General features: G+C 48.3%; 1 protein-coding gene across 1 annotated transcript in view; it reads right to left on the reverse strand.

The window, feature by feature from the left end:
- The window catches only part of RXRG (retinoid X receptor, gamma), a 20,298-nt gene extending 11,155 nt beyond the window's left edge, over positions 1 to 9,143 (reverse strand). The window contains exon 1 of the mRNA XM_009999703.1: positions 9,043 to 9,143. Coding sequence (XP_009998005.1) covers positions 9,043 to 9,091 — 49 coding nt within the window. The 5' untranslated portion in view covers positions 9,092 to 9,143. The remainder of the gene's footprint in view (positions 1 to 9,042) is intronic.
- Positions 9,144 to 19,111: the final 9,968 nt, after the last annotated feature.

Here is a 19,111-nt window from a genome sequence, read left to right on the forward strand (position 1 = left end):
AGAGCAAAGCGTTGGTTATGGTACAGGAAATAGAGTTATGTTCATTAACAAAACATATTATGAAGATAATAATAATCAAATCTTCTTTCACTGTTTTGGTGCCTCAGCTGGCTTGGAAGAAGGCACTGCTGCCTGCTTGCCCCAGGCTAGTTTTTCTCTGAACCCTGTGGTCCCATTTCTAATGTGAAGCCAGCTCTAGAGACAGCAAACATCTAAAACCATGAAAGTCCCACCGACCAGGCTGGGAACCCTAAATGCTCCCCAAATCTTCTGATGCAACTTTCCCTCTACAATAGCTCAGACATCATGTTCAGCCAGGTCCTCTTCCCCTTTTCACTCACTCACCTCTGTACCATGCTATTTCACACACTCCTCCAGCTCCCAAAACTTGAAACCAGCATCTTCAAGAGGAGCTGGAGGAATGCAGGGCAGAAACTGCCCATAACATAGAATCATAGGGGTTGAAACACCACTGGTCACAGGCCTCCAACTGGGCTCTGCACCACTGGTCACAACCCTCTGGGCTCTGTTTAGCCAGTTCTCAGTCCATCTCACCGTCCGTTCTTCTAACTCACACTTGTACAAGACCAACATTAAATATTCAGAGGCATCAAATACCCACCAGTCCTGATGGGTTATGTATTTATCTGTATTTTAGGGAGTTATATAACCTTTTCTCCCTCCCCTAGAATTTCCCAATCCCTGTTAGCATTAGCTGTCATTAACATTTCAATGAACCATTGTTTCTCTATTAGTTTTTCAACACAGATCATTCCCTGGAGTAGCAAGGCAAAGATGTTGTCTGGGAAGGTCACACTGTTGGTTTCCCATGGCTGGCACAAGAGGATGCTTGTTCCCATTGCATTTGCAAGTAAGGCAGTGCTTTGCTGTTTTGTGCGTTTGGGTTTTTTCCTCCTTTTAACATTATTGCAAAGTTATTTACGTGACAGTGTTTGTTATTTTACCTGAAGTAACAATCAAATCTGATTCAAAGGGAAGATGCACAATAAAGACGGGAAAAGGTCAGCTTGCTGAATAACATTAAAGACATTTGTCAGAGTCAAGGAGGACTCGATCCGCCGTTATCAACCCATTTCAGACTTAATTCTGCAGAGGGAGGGGGAGAAAAGGTCTTTGTCAATTCTTGCTTTGGCTTTTTGGATCAATTCTCCCAGTGGGAAAGCGATGTGCAGCAAGAGGAAGCCGGCTCAATGACAACAGCAGAAGCCTTGGAGGCAGTGAGACAGTCTGGAGGCAGAGCTCCTGCCTGCTGCTGGAGAGACTCACCCCACATCCCCCTGCCACCATCACAGAGACACGCAGCCTGTTTTCTGTTAGTAGACAGCAAAATCCCTACCTTGTAATGGCTTCCAAGCACAAAAGCCTTTCACCCCAGAGACAGCTGCCAGAAGAGCCTTTAGCAGCAGGTAGAAGATGCCCCCCACCTTACCTAAATGCTCAGCTCACAGATGCACCTTGGTTGTTTCCCGGGACTTAAGAAGAACATCCTGACTTGTGCCATTATCAGCTTCAGAGAAAAGCAAATGCATTTTTCATCACCTGTGAGTAGCCTGGTACCATAGCATGCAGTCATCCCAGCATCTGTAGCACAGACTTCAAGAAATTGGTTTTATGCCTCTTTAAGCAACTAGGTAAACAACATTGCCTTCAAGGATTCTTCATCTTGGAAAATAAGCCACTGAAGGGGAGTCTGGGCAGAAATCTATCACATCAGGACAGCTAAGGAGAAGAATGGCTCTTCATCCTTTTCTATTAACACAGAAAAGGGCATGTTTTGAAAGTATTATGCAGAAGATTTAAACCAGTAAAAAAAGAACTCCTAGGGGAGTCATTTAACTGTTTGCATTTACACCAGACCTTACGGAAACACTGTCACTGCAAAGTTTCTCCATTAGAAAGGCTCCAAGTTTCATAAGGACCAACCCAAAGAAAGGTTTTTCATCCAAGGAGACTGCTGGCCAGAGCAAGCCCCATGGTATACTTGCCAAGAGATGACCGTTCAAGAGCTATGGTCAGGAGAAGCTCCTAACCTTGAGAAAGGGATCAAAGGTTGAAGCCAGGAAGCCTGGAAGGCTCCCGCCTACCTCTCTTACCCTAACAATGAGACACCAAGGAAGAAGCATGAATGCATGGGGGAGTGTTTGCTGGTGGAGATGGATGGATAAATGAAAATACCTTCTGGAGAGCACACAGGTGTAAAGAAAGGCCCTGCCAGAGCCTCATGACACAAACCAGGGTTAAAATGTTTATTTCCACAGTGCCTGCTGATGCTGTGATGGACATAAGATGTGACTGCTAACAGGTGATTGGCTTGTGCAAGGAACAATTTGCACTGCTGGCAGAAGGTGTGCAGAAGGGGCTACATCAAGGGATCCTTGACATTGGGGTTTCTTATTCCCTGAGCTGAATACCCTAAAAGTTGTTTCATTCTAAAAGAGCCAGGCTGGCTTGGAAAGTGCAAACAGCAGAGATTGTAAGTCTGATTAATTTTGGTTGAAAACAGTACCATGAACCTCTGAACAGAAAGCAACCAGAAAGACCATGAGCTTGCAGGGATGGCATGGCTTTCCGGGAGGTACTTTCTTCCATCGTTTGGGGGACAAACAGCAGCATCAGCATGGCAGCTGAGCAGGTGGGGAAGTAGCTCTGGGAAAGAGCAGGGGGAGAACTGGGCAGATGGGACTCAGTCCGGCGTGCCAGCCGCAGCCAGCCACCTCTGCCTCTCCAGTGGCATTCGGCACAGGTGACATTTACACAGGCCAAAGCAGGTCCAGAGTCTGTCCATCAGGTAATGCAAGGTGACAAGTGATGCTGGGGATTCAGCCAGCTGCAGCAGGGCCTCTCAGAGTGGAGGGCAGCCCTGCATCAGGAGACGAGGGCTCTGCAGCTGGCACAGCCCTTGCCCACAAGCACCAAACAAGGCTCCCAGACTGGCCAGGTCCCCCATGTCTGCTGGAAAACACACTGGCTGAGACTCTGCAACAAGCATCAGAGTTTGTAACTGCTTTTAACCTCCTACTTCGGATTCAAGACCAGCTTATTTCTGATCCACAAATGGGGCTGTCTTTCTCCTGTCTCCTTCCTCCACATGAATGCTTGGACAGGTAGTGTCCCAAAGAGAGGTTCAGGGAAGCCTGATATTGCATGTATTTCTCTGCTGGAGGAGCAGGGGAAGAAAGAACCAGAGGAAACTGTCTTGTGTGGATTCTCCAATGTCTCCACTGTAAACATCAAGTGGCTGGAACCCTCCACATGCTCTCCTGTGCAGAAATCCACATGCTCCAGTCTTACCTTTGTAGGAAGCAAAGTTTGAAAAGAAGAAACTTGCTTCTGGCTGCTTTGCTGTTTCAAACTCATGCTGTAAATGTATCACATCACTTGCTGCAGAGAGAAGGCATGGGCTGGAAGTGTGCAAAAATACACAATGTCCATCCTGTTGCTTTAGCATTCAGAATAAGTATTGTATCTAATGTCACCATATGCAACTCTGCTGACATTCGAAAAAATAATGAGGGAAGACCCTAAGGACCACTCAGAGCTCTGCATTTTTAACAGAGTGCCCCTGAGGACATAAGCAACAGCTTTACATTCACCCACTAGCCACTGGAGCTGAGCAAGGACACAAAGCTTTGATACTCCACTTCCACCAGTGTTTTACCCTTATCTTAGCATAATTCTAGTCCAGGGATGGGAAATTTGTATGAATAGCCTCACAAAATCAGGAATGGATGAACACCATCTACATCTGACAGATGCACCTGCAGGACACAGAGCTCCAGGTCCACCACACCAATGCTAAACAGCCAGGTCTGGACTAACAGAGCTAAACTGGTCCTGGACTAACCAGCTTGATAAAGCCAGCTTGGATGCCTCTGCTGTGAGCACTTCACAGGTAAAGCTGGGGCAGTTGTTGAAGCAAAAAGTACCTGCAAGAGTGTTCAAGTGACCCTAAATGCCTCTGCAAGGGCAGTAGAGAATAATCCACTCTGCAACCAGTCTTGATTTTCACCCAAATAATGGCAGGAAACATCAGTCTCAGCAATTACATTTCAGTAGATAGTGGAATGAGAATGCAGAGTGACCAGAAACATCCAAGCTCCAGGGTGCGATATCTATAACCAACACGGGTTGCAAGTTAGTTTTGGTTAATACCCCTTCAGCTCTAACACCTAACCAAGCCTTGAGAGGAAAGGTTTCAGTGTTAAACTCTGGTGTCTGTCTTCAGCTAAGGCCTAAAACGGTCCTGCCTCTTGAGACCCACAGATCCCTGGCAGGATACTTTCAACCTTCACGGTTTTGTTTTCAATGTCAGAGAGAAACCAAAAGATGGAACAAATTCTTCAAACAGTGAAAAACATCCTTGTGCTTCTGAGGCCTCAGACAGACACAGAAAGGCTTAGTTTCTTTCGCATGAACAATTCAAGGTGCAAGTTGCTCTGCCTGGCATATGACTAGCAGAACTTTGCAGATACTTCAACCTCCGCAGATCAGAGAGCACCAAGAAGTGGGAAGAGACATGCAGAGAAGGTCTGATTTCAGCAGAGGAGCTCTGGCGTGTGTGGGAGGTACAGCTTGGCAGGCAGTTTGTCCTTGGGGACGACCTTCATAGGGAAATACCTGTGAGAAACACTCCTGAAATTGTGTGCTCTTATCTTGCAGGGAACTCATGTTAACTGGGATCAAAGTTTTGCTTCTCTGCATAAGTAGTTTTTATTTAACATATAGAAGCTACACTGAAAAACCATTCCCTTTGTGGTGATATTTTAAACTGTCCAAACAGATTTCCACAGGCAGTACAGATTGCCATGCTAGTATCCTACAAAAAAAGGTTATTGTTTTTGCCTTGCTTTTAAGGTCCAGTAACCTTTGTGCTTCCAACTTCCTGCTCAACTTTGAGTCAATAGATAATGCAGCCTTCCGCTGAGCTAACAACACAGAGAAGCAACACTTTTTGAGATGTGCTGGCACGTACATGGGCAGGGGCTTCTGCTACAGGGATCTGCACAGGGGAGAAGAAAGTTTCCCTCAACTTTTGAGGTAGTGGGAAGAGCTGCTCCCTCTCCTCTTGAGTAATACTCCCATGCCACCCTTGCAAACTGGGGTCACCCAAAACCTGGCTCACATGAAGCAGTAGGCTGGAAGCACACAGGATTTCTACCTGCCCTAGTGCAGGCTGAACATCAGATGGTATTTTGAGATCATGGTCGGATTTTACTGAAATTGGACAGTGGGTCAACAGCTTAGTATGTCCAAGGATACCTGGAGAAGACACACCTATGGTGTAACCACATACTCTACTCTCCAGAAAGCCAAGGTAAGAAGGGAAGGAACGAGCAAAATCCACAGAAGCTACCCAAGCTGTGCCATGACTTTGGCAGGAACCACGCATTACAGGGTAACTCCATGGCTGTGGTGATCTTGCCAACCAAGGATTTCTTTAGCAACTGCTTGCTAGGTAATCCAAATAAGGACTGCAAGCCAAATTCACTCACCCTAACAAGGTTATCACATCCTCCTGGTGACCACAGTAAAACAGAGGAGTTGGATAAAGATTCTCAACCCCAAAGAAACAGAAGCTACTGAATTTGATGCCAGAAGGGTTTTTAATGATTGTTGGATCAGATCTCCCACCTGACTAGCAGGATTTCCAGAACCACATCTACCAGGAAAAAACATGCACAAATTCCTACAGTTGTCCTTAAACTCCTGGAGAGGCTACAGGTCCCCATCAGAAAAGGAGCCCACCTGCAGGGACTGTGGTTGCCCCAGGCAATTGAAGGCAAAGTGTCTCGCTTTAAAAAACCCAATACATTTAGAAAAAAATCTGCACTTCCCTAGTTGCAGGAGTTGCCTAGTCACTGGATTTTCTCACACCTTTGCTGGGTCAAAGAGCCCTCTGCCATCTTCACATAAACATCTACAAGTATGGACACAGCAAGCTGTGACACCCAGGAAAAAAGCATCCTGCAGGTCACAAAAGCTGGGACTATCACAAGCAAAAAGGTATCAAACAGCTGGGCAGTAGCCCCAATCCAGCCACAGCCTAAATTTTCCTCTGCAACTCTTCCTATCCCCCAAACGACCTGGCCTAACCTCACTTTGCTTGGGAGAGCTGACAAGATTGCAGCCGGAGGTGGTGTGGCCACAGGCCAAGTTACATGAGTACTAATAAAAGAGACTCTGTAGAGGAGCCAAGTTAGTTCTTGTCCCCAACCAACTGTGCCAGAGAGTGCTCTTGGAGAGAGGAGGTAGCCAGCACAGCATCTTTCCTTGCCCTGGGAACAGGGCTCCAGATGAAATGTATCCTTCTGGAGAATAAAAACACATTTTGAAGCCCTCTCCTTGCTCCTATAGCCCAGGCTGTGAAGGCAAATCCATCTGCCTTAGTGCACATCTCCTGCTTCAGATGCATGAGGGCAACTCATCCAAACACCTTCCCTGCCACTCTGCAAACTCATCTGTAACACTTCAGAGTCCAACAGTCCTTTTCTCATCACAAAGGATGTGCTTATTATCCACTTGTGTACGTACATTCTCAGACATCAAAGACCAAAGTGATCAAAGACCATAAAAAATGTGTACCTTATTTCTAACCTGAATGCAGATAAAATTAAGTTAAAGGATACATGACAATTGCTTGCATGCAAAAAGAATGCAAATACAAGCTTATTCTTTGCTGTTATGCTCAAAAGGAAGCCCAGAATTTCAGAGATAAAGGAAATCTGAATATAATAAGAGCTAGACATGCCAAACAGGAGCTGCCACATCACCTTAATTCTGCCCTCTAGCAACACAGTGCAAGAACAATGAATATAACATGCTGCCAGTCTAGTGTGGACACTGCACTTTTCCCATCCTGATGTCCCCCTTCGTGGTGACAGTGCAGGCAGAACAAGGAACTGTGTCATAGCTATTTTTAAAGGAGGGGGAAGTAGCAAAGACAATTAATATACTGTGGGCCTGTCAGAGATGCAGGTTGCCTGTATGAGCCTTGTGGTGAGAATCCCAAGGCAGTGGGAAGCTGCCACACCACCCTCCCATTGATGATCCCATGATCCATCCTGCTTCATCTCTCTCAAAGCCCAAGTGTCCTCTCACACAGCCCATGGGCCTTCAGGTTATCTGGCCAGAGCCTTCTCAAGCAGCCAGAAATCCCTCTCTGCAGACCCAACAACCCAGGGAGAGGCAGTCTCCACACCACCTGTAGGCCCCCAGGCCCCTCAAGCTGCATAGGGAGCACAGAGGCCCTCCAGCTGTGAGGGGAATGTAGATGTGAGCAGTGACTTGCAGTTCTGTAGCATCAAGGGAGCATAGCACAAGCCAGAGTGACTGTTTTAAAGCAGCCAAAACCAAACTTGGCCAATGCTTTTGGATTTTTGTCAGTGGTTCACCTACAGAAAACTCTGTTTTTCTAAACCAAGCTAGAAGCAGGTTAAAAAACTAGTTAAATATACTTCTAAATTAAAGTTGCAGTACTCCCAGTATACTGAACTGTTGGTGGGCTGGAGAATAGTGCCTTTGCCTTTACTGGTGGAGCAGAAATACCTCTGCTCATACTACTAATTTCCTCTCCTAGAAATCTCTCAAAGGCTCTGCTGAGTGCTGTGACCCCTGTCTCTACAGGGATCTGTGCCTGGTTCCTATGAAGATCTGTTTGAATGTCACTTTTCTTTCACTTCCTTTTAAATTTGAAATACTCAACAAACTAAACACAAATAACATTTCCATTGTTTCACTCTTATTGCACCAATAGGAGAGACTTTGGCTTGTCTTTGCTTGTTCCTTAAAAACACCAGTGAGCAAAAATCTTCCACCAATCCCTCCCTTTTCTGCAGAAACTGCCTAAAAAAGGTATTTTAGAAAGTCAAGAACTTGTTAAATTTGGGCATGACTTGATGCAATACCAATGACTTTTCTGGAGTTGGAGAGATACCAGAGGTGAGCATCTGGTACAAGAGGGAGGAAAAAAAATAGACACATAGCAGGAACTTCCCATGTGCAAACCAATGTCTGCACAAACCACTTCTCTAGCAGAGAAATAACAGATTGATGTATACTGCCTGCGGGCCTCCATGGTGAGTCCTGAAGGCATTTGCCCACCCTGAAGGGCTTGGAACAACTGGAGTTTTCCAGAAATACCAAGATTTTGCACCTCCACAACTGACAATGCAATTCAGCTCCCCTAGAGCAGCATCAGTATTTTGCCAGCAGCCAACCTGTGGGTGCTCCCAGCCCCTCAGAGCCAAGAGCTCCAACCTGCCTGCTCCCTGCCTTGAGTGTGGAGCACTTTACACCACCTCTACCCATTTCCCCTACGCATCCCCCATGTCGGGGCAAGAGGAGTAACTTCAGATGAAAACAATGAGCGAGCTGCAGTAACTGCAAAGCCCATTTCTCAAGAGCAGTTCTGGTTTCTGCAACCGGGGCTGGCTGAGGGTGGTGCAGGGGTATTGCAGCTCGAAGGCACAGCCCCGGGCAGCCTGCTGTCTCCCTGTGCAGCCTCACTTGGCTAATCTGACACAGCTTCACACGATTATGGTGCTATCTGTGTCACAACAGCAGGAGACAACCACTGGGCAAGGAAAGAGCTCTCTTTAGGTTTTCTTGGGGGCTACTTTATGTTTTAAAAGTAATTCTATCCTCCAGTAACTTAATAAAAAATGCAACTGGAAAGATACTTATTTAGTTGAGTCCTGTTCTTTCAATGAATAGATTCGGTCCATCACACACAAACACATTCATGCATCTCTCAAACAGCATATACTAAACTTCAGAGCAGTTATGATTTGACTCAAGCCTGCATCATTTCAGGCAGCTTGGTTTGGCTCTGCTTAAGTTTACAACATATATAATCACAGGACAGCTTCAATGATAAGCACACAGGCACCATAGCTTAGAGCCACCTACAAGCTAGATCACACGTTTTTAAATTCTCTTTACCCACCCCATACTCCTACTGTGGGATCAGTTCCTCCACCTACCCCAGAAAGCACAGATTGCAAATGCGAGTGAAATACTTACTGCCAAAGCCCGCAGGAAACTTAATGAAGTGAGGATAATTCCCATACATGTTTAATCTTCAGTTCATCTCTTGCCTTTCTAAACACAACTGCCTCCTCTAACTTCAAAGCTGTCCGGAGCACGGCACAGCCTGCCGAGGTCGGGACATGGCTCTGCAGGAGCAGGGGCTCTTGGAGGGTGCCGGGGCAGCTGCTTTCTCCCGTGGCCTCATCCTCTCTTCACGCCGGCAGCAGCTGCTCCCCGGGATGAGACATGCTCTTGTTCTCCGCTGCTCAGGGCTGGCTCCCGTGCTCAGCTGTCTCAGCTTCCTGCAAATTCACGGCGGGCTGCCGGTAGCATAATCACCCAGAGAAGACACGGATCAATGTATGACTGGTCCGGTATAGATCAGAAATTAGGAGGAGGGGGAGAGGTTAAGTTGTTTAGGGGAGGAGCATCGTGGGGAAAGGAAGGGGGAGTACTTTGCTTTTCCACCACTGAAGACGCGATGTGGTTTCTTAGTTATAGTAGCCTCAGACATGTGGAGGTGTTTTCCGGACACTCCAAGGGCTACCTCTTGCCCAGAGGGGTTGGTGCCCTGGGGATGGGCTGGGTGACAGGGCAGGAACACACGGGCAGCCACCCCAGCTCTCTGCGGGACAGAGAGCTCTCTGCTCCAGACAGAGCCTTGCCTCGGCTGTGCTCCTGGCATCGAGTCGTGGTCCCTAGGAAACACAAGCAAGGCTGCGGAGGACCAGGTCCTTCCAGTGTCTGGTAGAGCTGGAAGCTCACCTACCCTCCCTAACCCCCTCTGAAGAGGTCCAAAACAAACAAACAAGCAACCCAAATCACTCTAAAAAGCATCATTAGCCAGCTGCTAAAGCTGTATGGGATGAGAAGAAGTGGGGATATGGGGCAGAGCCCAGAAGCTCAATCCATGCCACACACAGCCAGGGAATTATTCACAGCCATGGCAGCAGAATGCAGTAGGCTGCAGACAGCCCCCTTACACACATCCCATAACCATGAAGTACTGCAGAAAATAGGCAGAAATAGGCATAAACAAGCAGCCAGCTGCTGGAGTGGGGCAAAGCCACATGCAGGTTCCAGCACTACCTCCTCCAGTGACTAGTATTTTGGAGGGGGAAGAGTCCCAGTTCCTTGCCCAGCAAAGCCCCATACCCAACTGCTGCAATTCTGAGGAGAAGCAGGGATGCAGACAATAGGTCAGATGACTGTTGCTGGTTTCTGACCTGGGATGAAGTCACCTTGAAGGAATGGAGAAGGAAGGAATTTTGCCTGAGGTCGCAAAGCAAGCAGAAACCAAGGTCTGCATTGACTCACATGCAGGGCTATGTTGGAGGAGGAGAAGGTGGGTTGCAGCTCTGCCATTGGCATCAGCAAGGGGTTCTGTCTTCCCAGGGAGACCCCAAACCACCTCCACATACAGGACAGGGAGCATGCCACAGAGGCAGCAAGACAAAAAAAGGGAAGAACAGCAGATTAGGATGTTTGGCATCCTTCGAGGGCCTGCTAGCTCTTGGCCCCTCCATGTCACCTGAGGGCCCAAGCTGCCCTTTGTCACTAAGCATGCTACAAGGCCAAGCAATATGCCCACACAGAGCTGCTCTCAGCATCAGCAGCAGCTTGGGCAGATGCTGACTGAGGTGCTGTAAGCCCCGTGGTACCATGTGTGCAGGAGGAGGAAGGGTTACCCTTGGTAACTCTGTTTCTTGCTTCTCTCTCAGACATTACTATACCCTTTTCTCTCTAGACAGAGTTTAGGCAAGGGAAGGGTTTGTTTTTTCCCCCTCCCTCATATTAGTAACTTTTAAGTTATTGGGTTTTTTAAAGGTGATTTTGTTTCTCCCATTCCTGCATTGCACCTGTGAGCACCTGGTAACATGCAATATCAGGAGGATATCATGCCACGGACGCACAGCTCTTTATGGATAAGGCAGTACATCAGAGCAACTTCAGGAATTGGAGTCTATCTGGGCACAGGAGCATTTGGGAGTGCATGTCCATATAGCAGAAGAAATAGACAACCAGACTGGTGTCAGGAGCAAGAAGGTTTGCAGGCAAGAGTATCAGTATTCTGCATAGCTCATTAGCTGTGACCCAGGTATATACGCACTGGTTTTTTCCCCACAGGTAAAAAATAAATAAATACATAAATTCATTTCGGTACTCAGAGTAGGTTCTACTGAGGCAAACAAGTAACTGCAGTCTTGTGGATGGAATGCAAACAGAAGAGATCACTCTTGTATTTTCTATCTGGCCACCTTTCACATCCCATTTGTTTTATTGCACAAACATAAATAGCACTGCAGAACTGCTTCAGAAGAGGAGAGGCAGCTGAGCAGCATGCTCACACATCACAGGCTATGGGCTCCAGGGAAGGGAGACAGGAGGGTTTGGTAAAAAATACAAGAGCATAACACAAAAACACCCAACTGTGTGGTACTGCATTCTATCCTGCTCCCTGTTCAGCCCAGCCTGTGTCCTCCCCTGCCACAACCTCAGCATACAACAAGGCCATCCCCAGCAAGCACACTTAGCAAGGGCCAGCTCTCCTCCAAGTGCTCGCAGCTACAGCCAGGTTTGGGGGCAGTATGCACAGCTCCTGCTTCAGAGGCTGCTGCCTCCCCACTCATCTGGCCATGCACTCATGCACCTGTGGGTTCCTCCAAAACCCCCTCTACCATGCACTAATCCAAGTGGCATCAGGCCACTGGCAACCACAGTGATTTCTAACCTGTAGGCAAAGTTTGCTGTTTCAGGATAATGCTGCCTTTGCCTCCATGCTGTCCTTTAACAGCCACACTGAGGACCCTTGTTCGGGACAAAAGGCAACACCCAGGCATGGGGCAGGGATGTCCTGAGGCCCCACAGGCCTATAGACCCAGAGCTCTGCAGAGGAGTTGGCTAGAAGGTGGCTTGTATCAATTTTTGAATAGAAAATTGGATTTCTCAGCAGGACAAGTCTCCTCTGTGATGACAACGAAATAAACATTTTTCAATCAAAAACCCCAACAAACAATCTGCTTCCAAAAGAACTGATTTTCACACACACTCAGTAAGATGCAAGATCTACACAGAAGAGAGAGAGACTTAGTGCAGCCCCACACGCAGCCTGCTAGAGGGATGTTTCTCTGAACTGGTGTCAGGGAAACAGCACTGGTATGACAGAAAGCCTGCCTGTCCAGCACCCACCCAGAAACCTTTCCCTTCATCACCTTGCAGAGACACATCAGGGCCATCAGCCCCCAGCACCCACCAGCCACTGTTTTGAGTGGTAAATCCACCCTTGCGCAACAGTTTTGCTTCTACATGCTTGAGCTGCCTGGCTTGTCCCATTCAAAAGGACTGTGCCTCCACCAAGCAGCCCTGGGGCAGAGCAGGAGGAGAGCTGGCTGCACAGCCAGTTCAGTCCCAGCAGCACTGGGACAGGGAGGTGTGAGCAGCAAAGCAGCTTTGTTTTAAGCACCAACCGGGCTGATTTAGTAGTAGCATTAATTCTTAGTGACCACACGGGATCTCAGCAGCTTTAATTCCATGCTAATGAAGTTTTAGTGGGGAATTATTTTTATTGATCTGCCCAGAGCAAAGAGCCTGATTTTAGTCCAGCTCTGCCAGCACCTCCTTCCCCATCCCTCTTTTCTTTCTTCCAGCTTAGAAGAAAGGAGAGAGGAAAGAAGACAAAACAGCTCTGAGCTCCTTAAAGGTTGGCAGTCCCAAGTGGTAAGTGGATTACTTTATTGATTTTTAGCAGATCTGGGTTAGTGAGTGCTTAGTGCTCCAGAACACATGCACACACTGAGTAGCTCCAAGTAAACCCCTCCAGGCCTTCTCCTCAGGCAAAGGAGCATCAGACAATTCATCTAGGGGACCACCACAGGTTTTGGAGTGCAGAGAGACTCCAGCTCCTGTATGCAAATCAGTATGTGTCAGACTCCAGGAATAAGCCCAGGCTCTCTTAAGAGGTACTGCAGGACCATACAGAGGCAGCACCTTTATTTCTATTAGAAATAGCACAAGTCAATGCTTCAAATTATTGAATGTTTTTTATTTCCCCTCCTTGTCATTTAAAAAGAGAATACATTATGACTGCTACAGCTATGCTCTGGAGGAAAACCATTGCAACGGGACTCAGTGCAGCTGATTGTCATCCAGCAGCCACACCCTGGGGGACATCTCTCTCTAAAGGCAGAGGCACCCTGTGATTGTGCATGTGGCAACAGGATATACAAATCAAAGGTTGCAGGTCTCCTAACCCTGCAGCTGCACATGCACCTCCATCCTGACACACTACTTTGGAGATACAGAGTCCCAGAGAAAACTGCCCATGGGGTGCTGGTGTTAGAGCTGGAGCTCTTGTCACATCTGTAGTGAGTTACAGCAGGGGCTACCAGGCTGAGTGCCTCAGGAGCCAAATGCCCATTCCCTTCACTGCTTTCCTCCGAGGGAGGGCACACAGACACCAAGTGACATGCTCAGGACTAAACAGGAAGTCAGTGGCAGAGCAGGGTCTTGAGACTGGTTTTCTCCAGGCTAATCAATAGACTGATGCAACCTACTGTATTGGTTGGCATTGGTCTGGGATAGGTAAAAGTCACCAAAAGGAAGGTGTCCCCTGCAATTCCCTGGAGATGGAGAAGAAGTGAGGTACTGCACTAGCCCTTCCCTTTCTCACCACTGTCTCCTGTACAGCACTAACCACAGACACCACACTAATGAAATTAGCCCCAGAGCCCCACTGGGCTAATGCAATTACCAGTAGCAGCATATTCAAACAGCAGCACCAAACACACCTGCAGTAACACAGCCTGCCCTCTCCTTCTCCCCAGACCTTCCTGATCTCTCCCTGAGCCTCATGGTGGCGACCCACTGTGGGTTCCCTCCCCATATCTGGAGTGAACAGGCCACCATCCTCAATGCCAGGCTGCTCCAGGGAGGGCACTGCCTACCTTGCAGAAAGCACCGTCCCATGCAGACAAGAGCAAGCTCTGAGGGCAGTTAATTCCCAGTCTGTTTAAACTCTAGGAGACCGTCAATTACCAGCACTGTAATGAGGCTCTCGACACTAATCAACGGTGTCACCAAATCCTCTTACGCCTGCCTAAGCACCTCCAGCAGCTTTGCTGGCTTCAGAGCCCAGCTGCCTACTCCTCCAGGGAATTACCTCCCCAGGCAGCTACCAGTGGTAGCACAAGCAAATTTTGCCACAGATGCAGGTGAGACACTCCCAGGCACCAATGCCAGATGACGGAGATACCTGAGGTATCCCTGCCCAGCCCAGGGGCTGCACTGAAATGGGCAAATATTACAAAACTACCAGATAATATATTTTAATGCTCCCTGTTTGGGATGTAACGTACAGGTTTACAGCTGCCCATTTCCAAATATGAAGTGCCATCAGGCCGAGCTCATCCTCTGGGCTGCTCCAAGAAACTTTTCAGCCCCAAACTGTGGATGGCAGGTGACCTGGTCTTGCTCTGCTCCTCTGCACTGGCACTCGCTCACAGGGCAACGGCAGCTCCCATCGCACATCCGCTCTGACTCACACTCTCTGCTCCAACAATGCACTTTTTAATATCATGCGAGGAGCAAAAACAACAGGTCCACTATAATGCCGAGATATCCTGAGGCAGAAAATCCATTTGGAGCCCAGCTAGAGAGTCAAGTCAATTAGACACTTTCTGGGGCGTCAAGCTGCCAACAATCCCAGCCTTTGTAACAGCGAAGAATTGCTGCCTATGTGCTTCCCAGCGACTTCCCCTTGCCAGAGCAGAAAGGTCAGCAGCAGGAGCATCATGGAAAAGCATGCAGCAAAGCATTCCTGGGAAGGTGGATCCCAAAGAACAGCCAATTGCAAGTGCCTGCAATTTTTGCTGTTTTCCCACAACAACCATTTCTCAGAGGAAATGTTTCAACAGAAGATGGTGCCTTGACCAGGTTAACTGCATTGTTGCTTGTGGGGATAGGGACTCTAAAAAAAAATAAAATCTCAGTAACAAAACCCCAGATTTCAGGGCTTCTCTGACTACACAGAAACAAACTACCTAGGTAGGAGGACTGAGTTTCACTTATCTCTGCAGAACTCCTGCAAAACGCTCAGAAAGCCTAATTTTTTTCTGGATCCTGCTCCATTCTTCATCCTCTTTTGCTGGCAAACCTGGAATTTTGAGAGCAGACTAGGCTCTCCTGCTCAGCAAGGGCCTGAGCTGGGTGGCACACAGCTGGTGGGGGACAGGCTAGCCACACAAGGTGTCTGCTGGACCTTGCATTTGTTGATGGCCAGCAGAGCTCAGCATAGAGTGGGGAATGTCTTGTCACAGCACTGGCCTGCACAAGGCCACAAAGGGCTCCCACCTGCATCCCCCTCAGCAGATGCCACAGCCTCTTGTGCAGCTGGGGGCTTTGCTTGCTACTCTCACTCTGTGCATCCTTACATTCATGCTTTTACATTTCCCCCTGCTTCAGCAAATCCAAAACTCCAGAGATAACCTGTCAATCTCCATCACATCTGGCTGCCTCAGATGGTCTATTTATACCAGACAGGCAAATGTGGAGACCTTTGAGTTCAAGGTAACACAGGTTATTTCTGCTCTGAGCAGCTCCTTTCTCAGGGGAGGAAGACTTGGAGGAATCCAAGAGGAACACCTTCATATCAAGAGCTAGCACAAATACTTTCATGGCTGAGGGCACAGTAGCCAACACCAGCCACAACCTGGTCCAGTCCCCAGTGTCAGCCACAGCAGCCAGGCCCCCAAAGCCCAGAAGATTGGTATCTATCATAAGACACCTCATCACAGCCCCCCCTCTATATCCTGCCACAGGAGAAGGGAAATCACCATGTGCTTTTGGATTTCCAACACAACCTCTCTCCAAGCAAGGACACAGCTCCAAGCTTGCTCACATTGGGTTTCTCCACTGAGCACTGCCTGCATCAGGTGCAAGCATCTGCTTGCAATGTCACATTAATGCCACACCAAGCATTCAGCTTTCACTGAATCACTCCTGTCCCTGTCTCTCCTGCACTTTTATGTCTACAATATGACTACCTCTCTAGCAGCCATCATATCTGGTTCAGGATAAAGCCTGCCTTATCAGGTTGGCCCATTACTATAATTTAAAAGGATCTGGAGAAGGGGGCATTTACAACAAATTAACACTTTGCATCAGGTGGCCACAGAGCTTTTGACCTGGACCAAGGACCCAAAAGCCACAACTAGCATATCACCAAGACACAGCTTCGGTCAGCACTTCTCAGCCAGCTGTCTCTGCAGTTTTGTCCCTGTTCCACTCAAGGAGAGATTTTCTATAAGCCATGGTAGGATGGTTGCCCCTTTCTTAGAATCCTTGCAACCCCTCAGGAGCCAGGCAGCTCACCTGGATCCCACCTCCACTTCACTTCTGCAGATGCCACTGACTCATTAACCCTTTTTCAGTGGATTTCAGCCTGTTCATTGGGTCTCCTGAGAGAAGGGAAGGTAGTCAAATATTGCTAAAATCCAAGTGTGTCCGCATGAACGAGGCAGAGGCAAGTTTCTCAATGCTTTGCTGTTTCCTCTAATGCACAAACATCTCATCTGTTTATGTAATGACACAGTCTTCCTGGGACAGCTCTCCTGAGCTCCACCGAGTTTCTAGCAAATCTTAGAATGGGTTTTCATTGCTCCAAATATTCTGATCCAGCAACCCTGCACACTGCATACCCCCAGCTCACAATTACAATGTCTCTGAGTCACAGAGGGGGGGGAAATCTCACACAAAAAACCTTCAGACAATAAAGCAGACCACACCTTCACTCAGAGATACACCTTGTTCAGTGCTACCCTGTGGAGACATGTCTGTGCAGCCTCTTCACAAATACTGGACACGGAGACTCCAGCTAGGCATGGCAATTGGAAAAAGATGAAGCACAACCAAGGCTTGCTGCTCAAGCACATGAGGCACAAAATACACTGAAGGTCAGATGAAGCCCAAAGATACCCTTAATTAATCAGCAGTTTAAAAAGATCTCACCTTAGCCCTCGCTGCCTCTGGCTCCACTGGTGCCTCAGACACAGAGACAAGAAAACACAGCAGCGAGGAAGAAGCATGTGAAAAACTTGCAGGGCTGTGGAGTGACATTTACTGGCACTGACAAATATCATCTCTCTGCCCTCCAACCTCTTCCCAGTAGAAAGAGAAAAGAAAGAAGAGAACACTTGCCCACAGCCACATGTTTTGGCTGTGTCCTTTTAAGCCTCTGAGCAGCATGAGCAGCCTCAGTGCATAGAAGCAGAGAAATGACCTGGGATGATGTGGGCACAGCAACAAATGCTCAAGTACTGGTACTTTACTGAGGTGTACTGACTTAAGTCAGCTTATTAAAGCAAGCCCTGAACATTCCAGAGCAGCTTCTCCAACAGAGATCTGTCTCCTCTGCTAGACAGACATATCCCAGCTCCAAAATCTGGACCCTGGTCCCTTTTCAGGTCATAAAATTTCCAGACCAGCAGCAGAGACTCAAAGGCTAATATATACCAGTGAATTCACCAGCCCCAGGGCATGGTCCCAGGCTCTGTCCTGCTGGTTGTAAACAGTCCCTGGCACTTTCCATCAGATAGTTCCCAGCATAGCCTGGCAGTCAGCAGAGGCCAAGGGTTATTCCCACAGGGAACTTTGGACAGCTAAGAGCCAAGCAATACCCATACAAGTCAGATATCACTCTGTGCCCTGAAGTACTTCTCTGAATGCCCCTGGGCCCCAGGGCCAGGTGGGAAGCTTTCCAGGAAAGCTTCTCCCCCAAGATATGGGCTATTTCAAGCACCTTCAAGCGGAGTAGACCAAGGAGACACATTTACATATTATGCTTTGTCACACAACCTCTAACCTCGGATGGCACAGCAGCAAGGGAAATAATGATGAACCCTTGGTCAGACTGAACAAAGAGCTAAAACACTCAAGGGCCTCAGCTGGCACCAAGGCACACAGCTCTTCGACAAATAAAACAATCCCATTTCCAAAAGGACTAGCCCCAGTGCCTCTTTCTGGCTGGCAAACCAAGCAATCAGTGCAGGCTGGCTCCCAGGACCCCAGGCAAGCAGACCCAAAACCAACATCTCTGTCTGGGCTCTCCACCTCTCCTGATCCTCTAGGAAGATGCAACTTTCTGTGCGTTCCCATCACCTCCAGTCAAGAATCTCCCAAAACCTCCCCCATCATCTCTAACCCTCCTTGGAGAAGAGCCTTGCTCATGTCTCTTCTGAGCACCTCACACAGCCATTCCCTCGGAGCAGCCACATTCTTGGCCTTTGTAACTCAACAGCAACAATAAAAAGGTCATTTATGTCCATCACGGTGTATGTGCCAGTGAATGGGGCCAGGACTGCCAGAGAACAGCCAGGCAGGGGCCATCCTCTTAAGGGATGTCTGTGCAGATAGCACTACAGATTTTTGAAGGCAGCCAGTCCTGAACATACACAGTTATCCCTGATGGAAGATGTCAAACAGTTCAGGGCAGAGGCTGCTGGGGGGTACCCGCTGGGAGACTGTACTCTGAGTACACTCTGAGAGTGTACTGAAGCACAATCCGCTCCTATCTCCCTTGTAATCATCCACCATCTGCAAGATGGGCCTTTAGCCTGGCTCTGTTTGACTGCTTTTTACACCCACAGGATGCTCTCACCCAGCCCACACAGCTCTGGCCTACCCCAAGCCCAAGTCCCAGCCTACACACAGAGGGGAAAACCAAAAATAAACACAAAAATCACAGCCCCAGCTTCAAACCCCAGCATCACTTTTTTGGTCTGATGAGGAAGGCAATGAGGATGCTTGATGCAAGAGGTGATGTGATCCCTTCCCTGCCATCCCAGGCTCAAAGGACACTTGGCTCCCCAGCCACTTGCCCCATCCCCACCTGAACAAGCACAGCACCCCTGGGCCACCTGCAGCCAGGGACAGATGGCTCCCCAGCCAGCACATCAGCCCTCCCCACAGGCTGACCCTCTGCACAAATGTCTGTCAGGCTCAGGGATCATCACCCAGCACAAAAGAAAAGGCTGAGCTCTTCCCAGCTCCCTCCTTCTCATGGTTCAGC

Source organism: Chaetura pelagica, unplaced genomic scaffold (assembly GCF_000747805.2).
Source record: "Chaetura pelagica isolate M959 unplaced genomic scaffold, ChaPel_1.0 scaffold656, whole genome shotgun sequence".
NCBI classification, from domain to species: Eukaryota; Metazoa; Chordata; class Aves; order Apodiformes; family Apodidae; genus Chaetura; species Chaetura pelagica.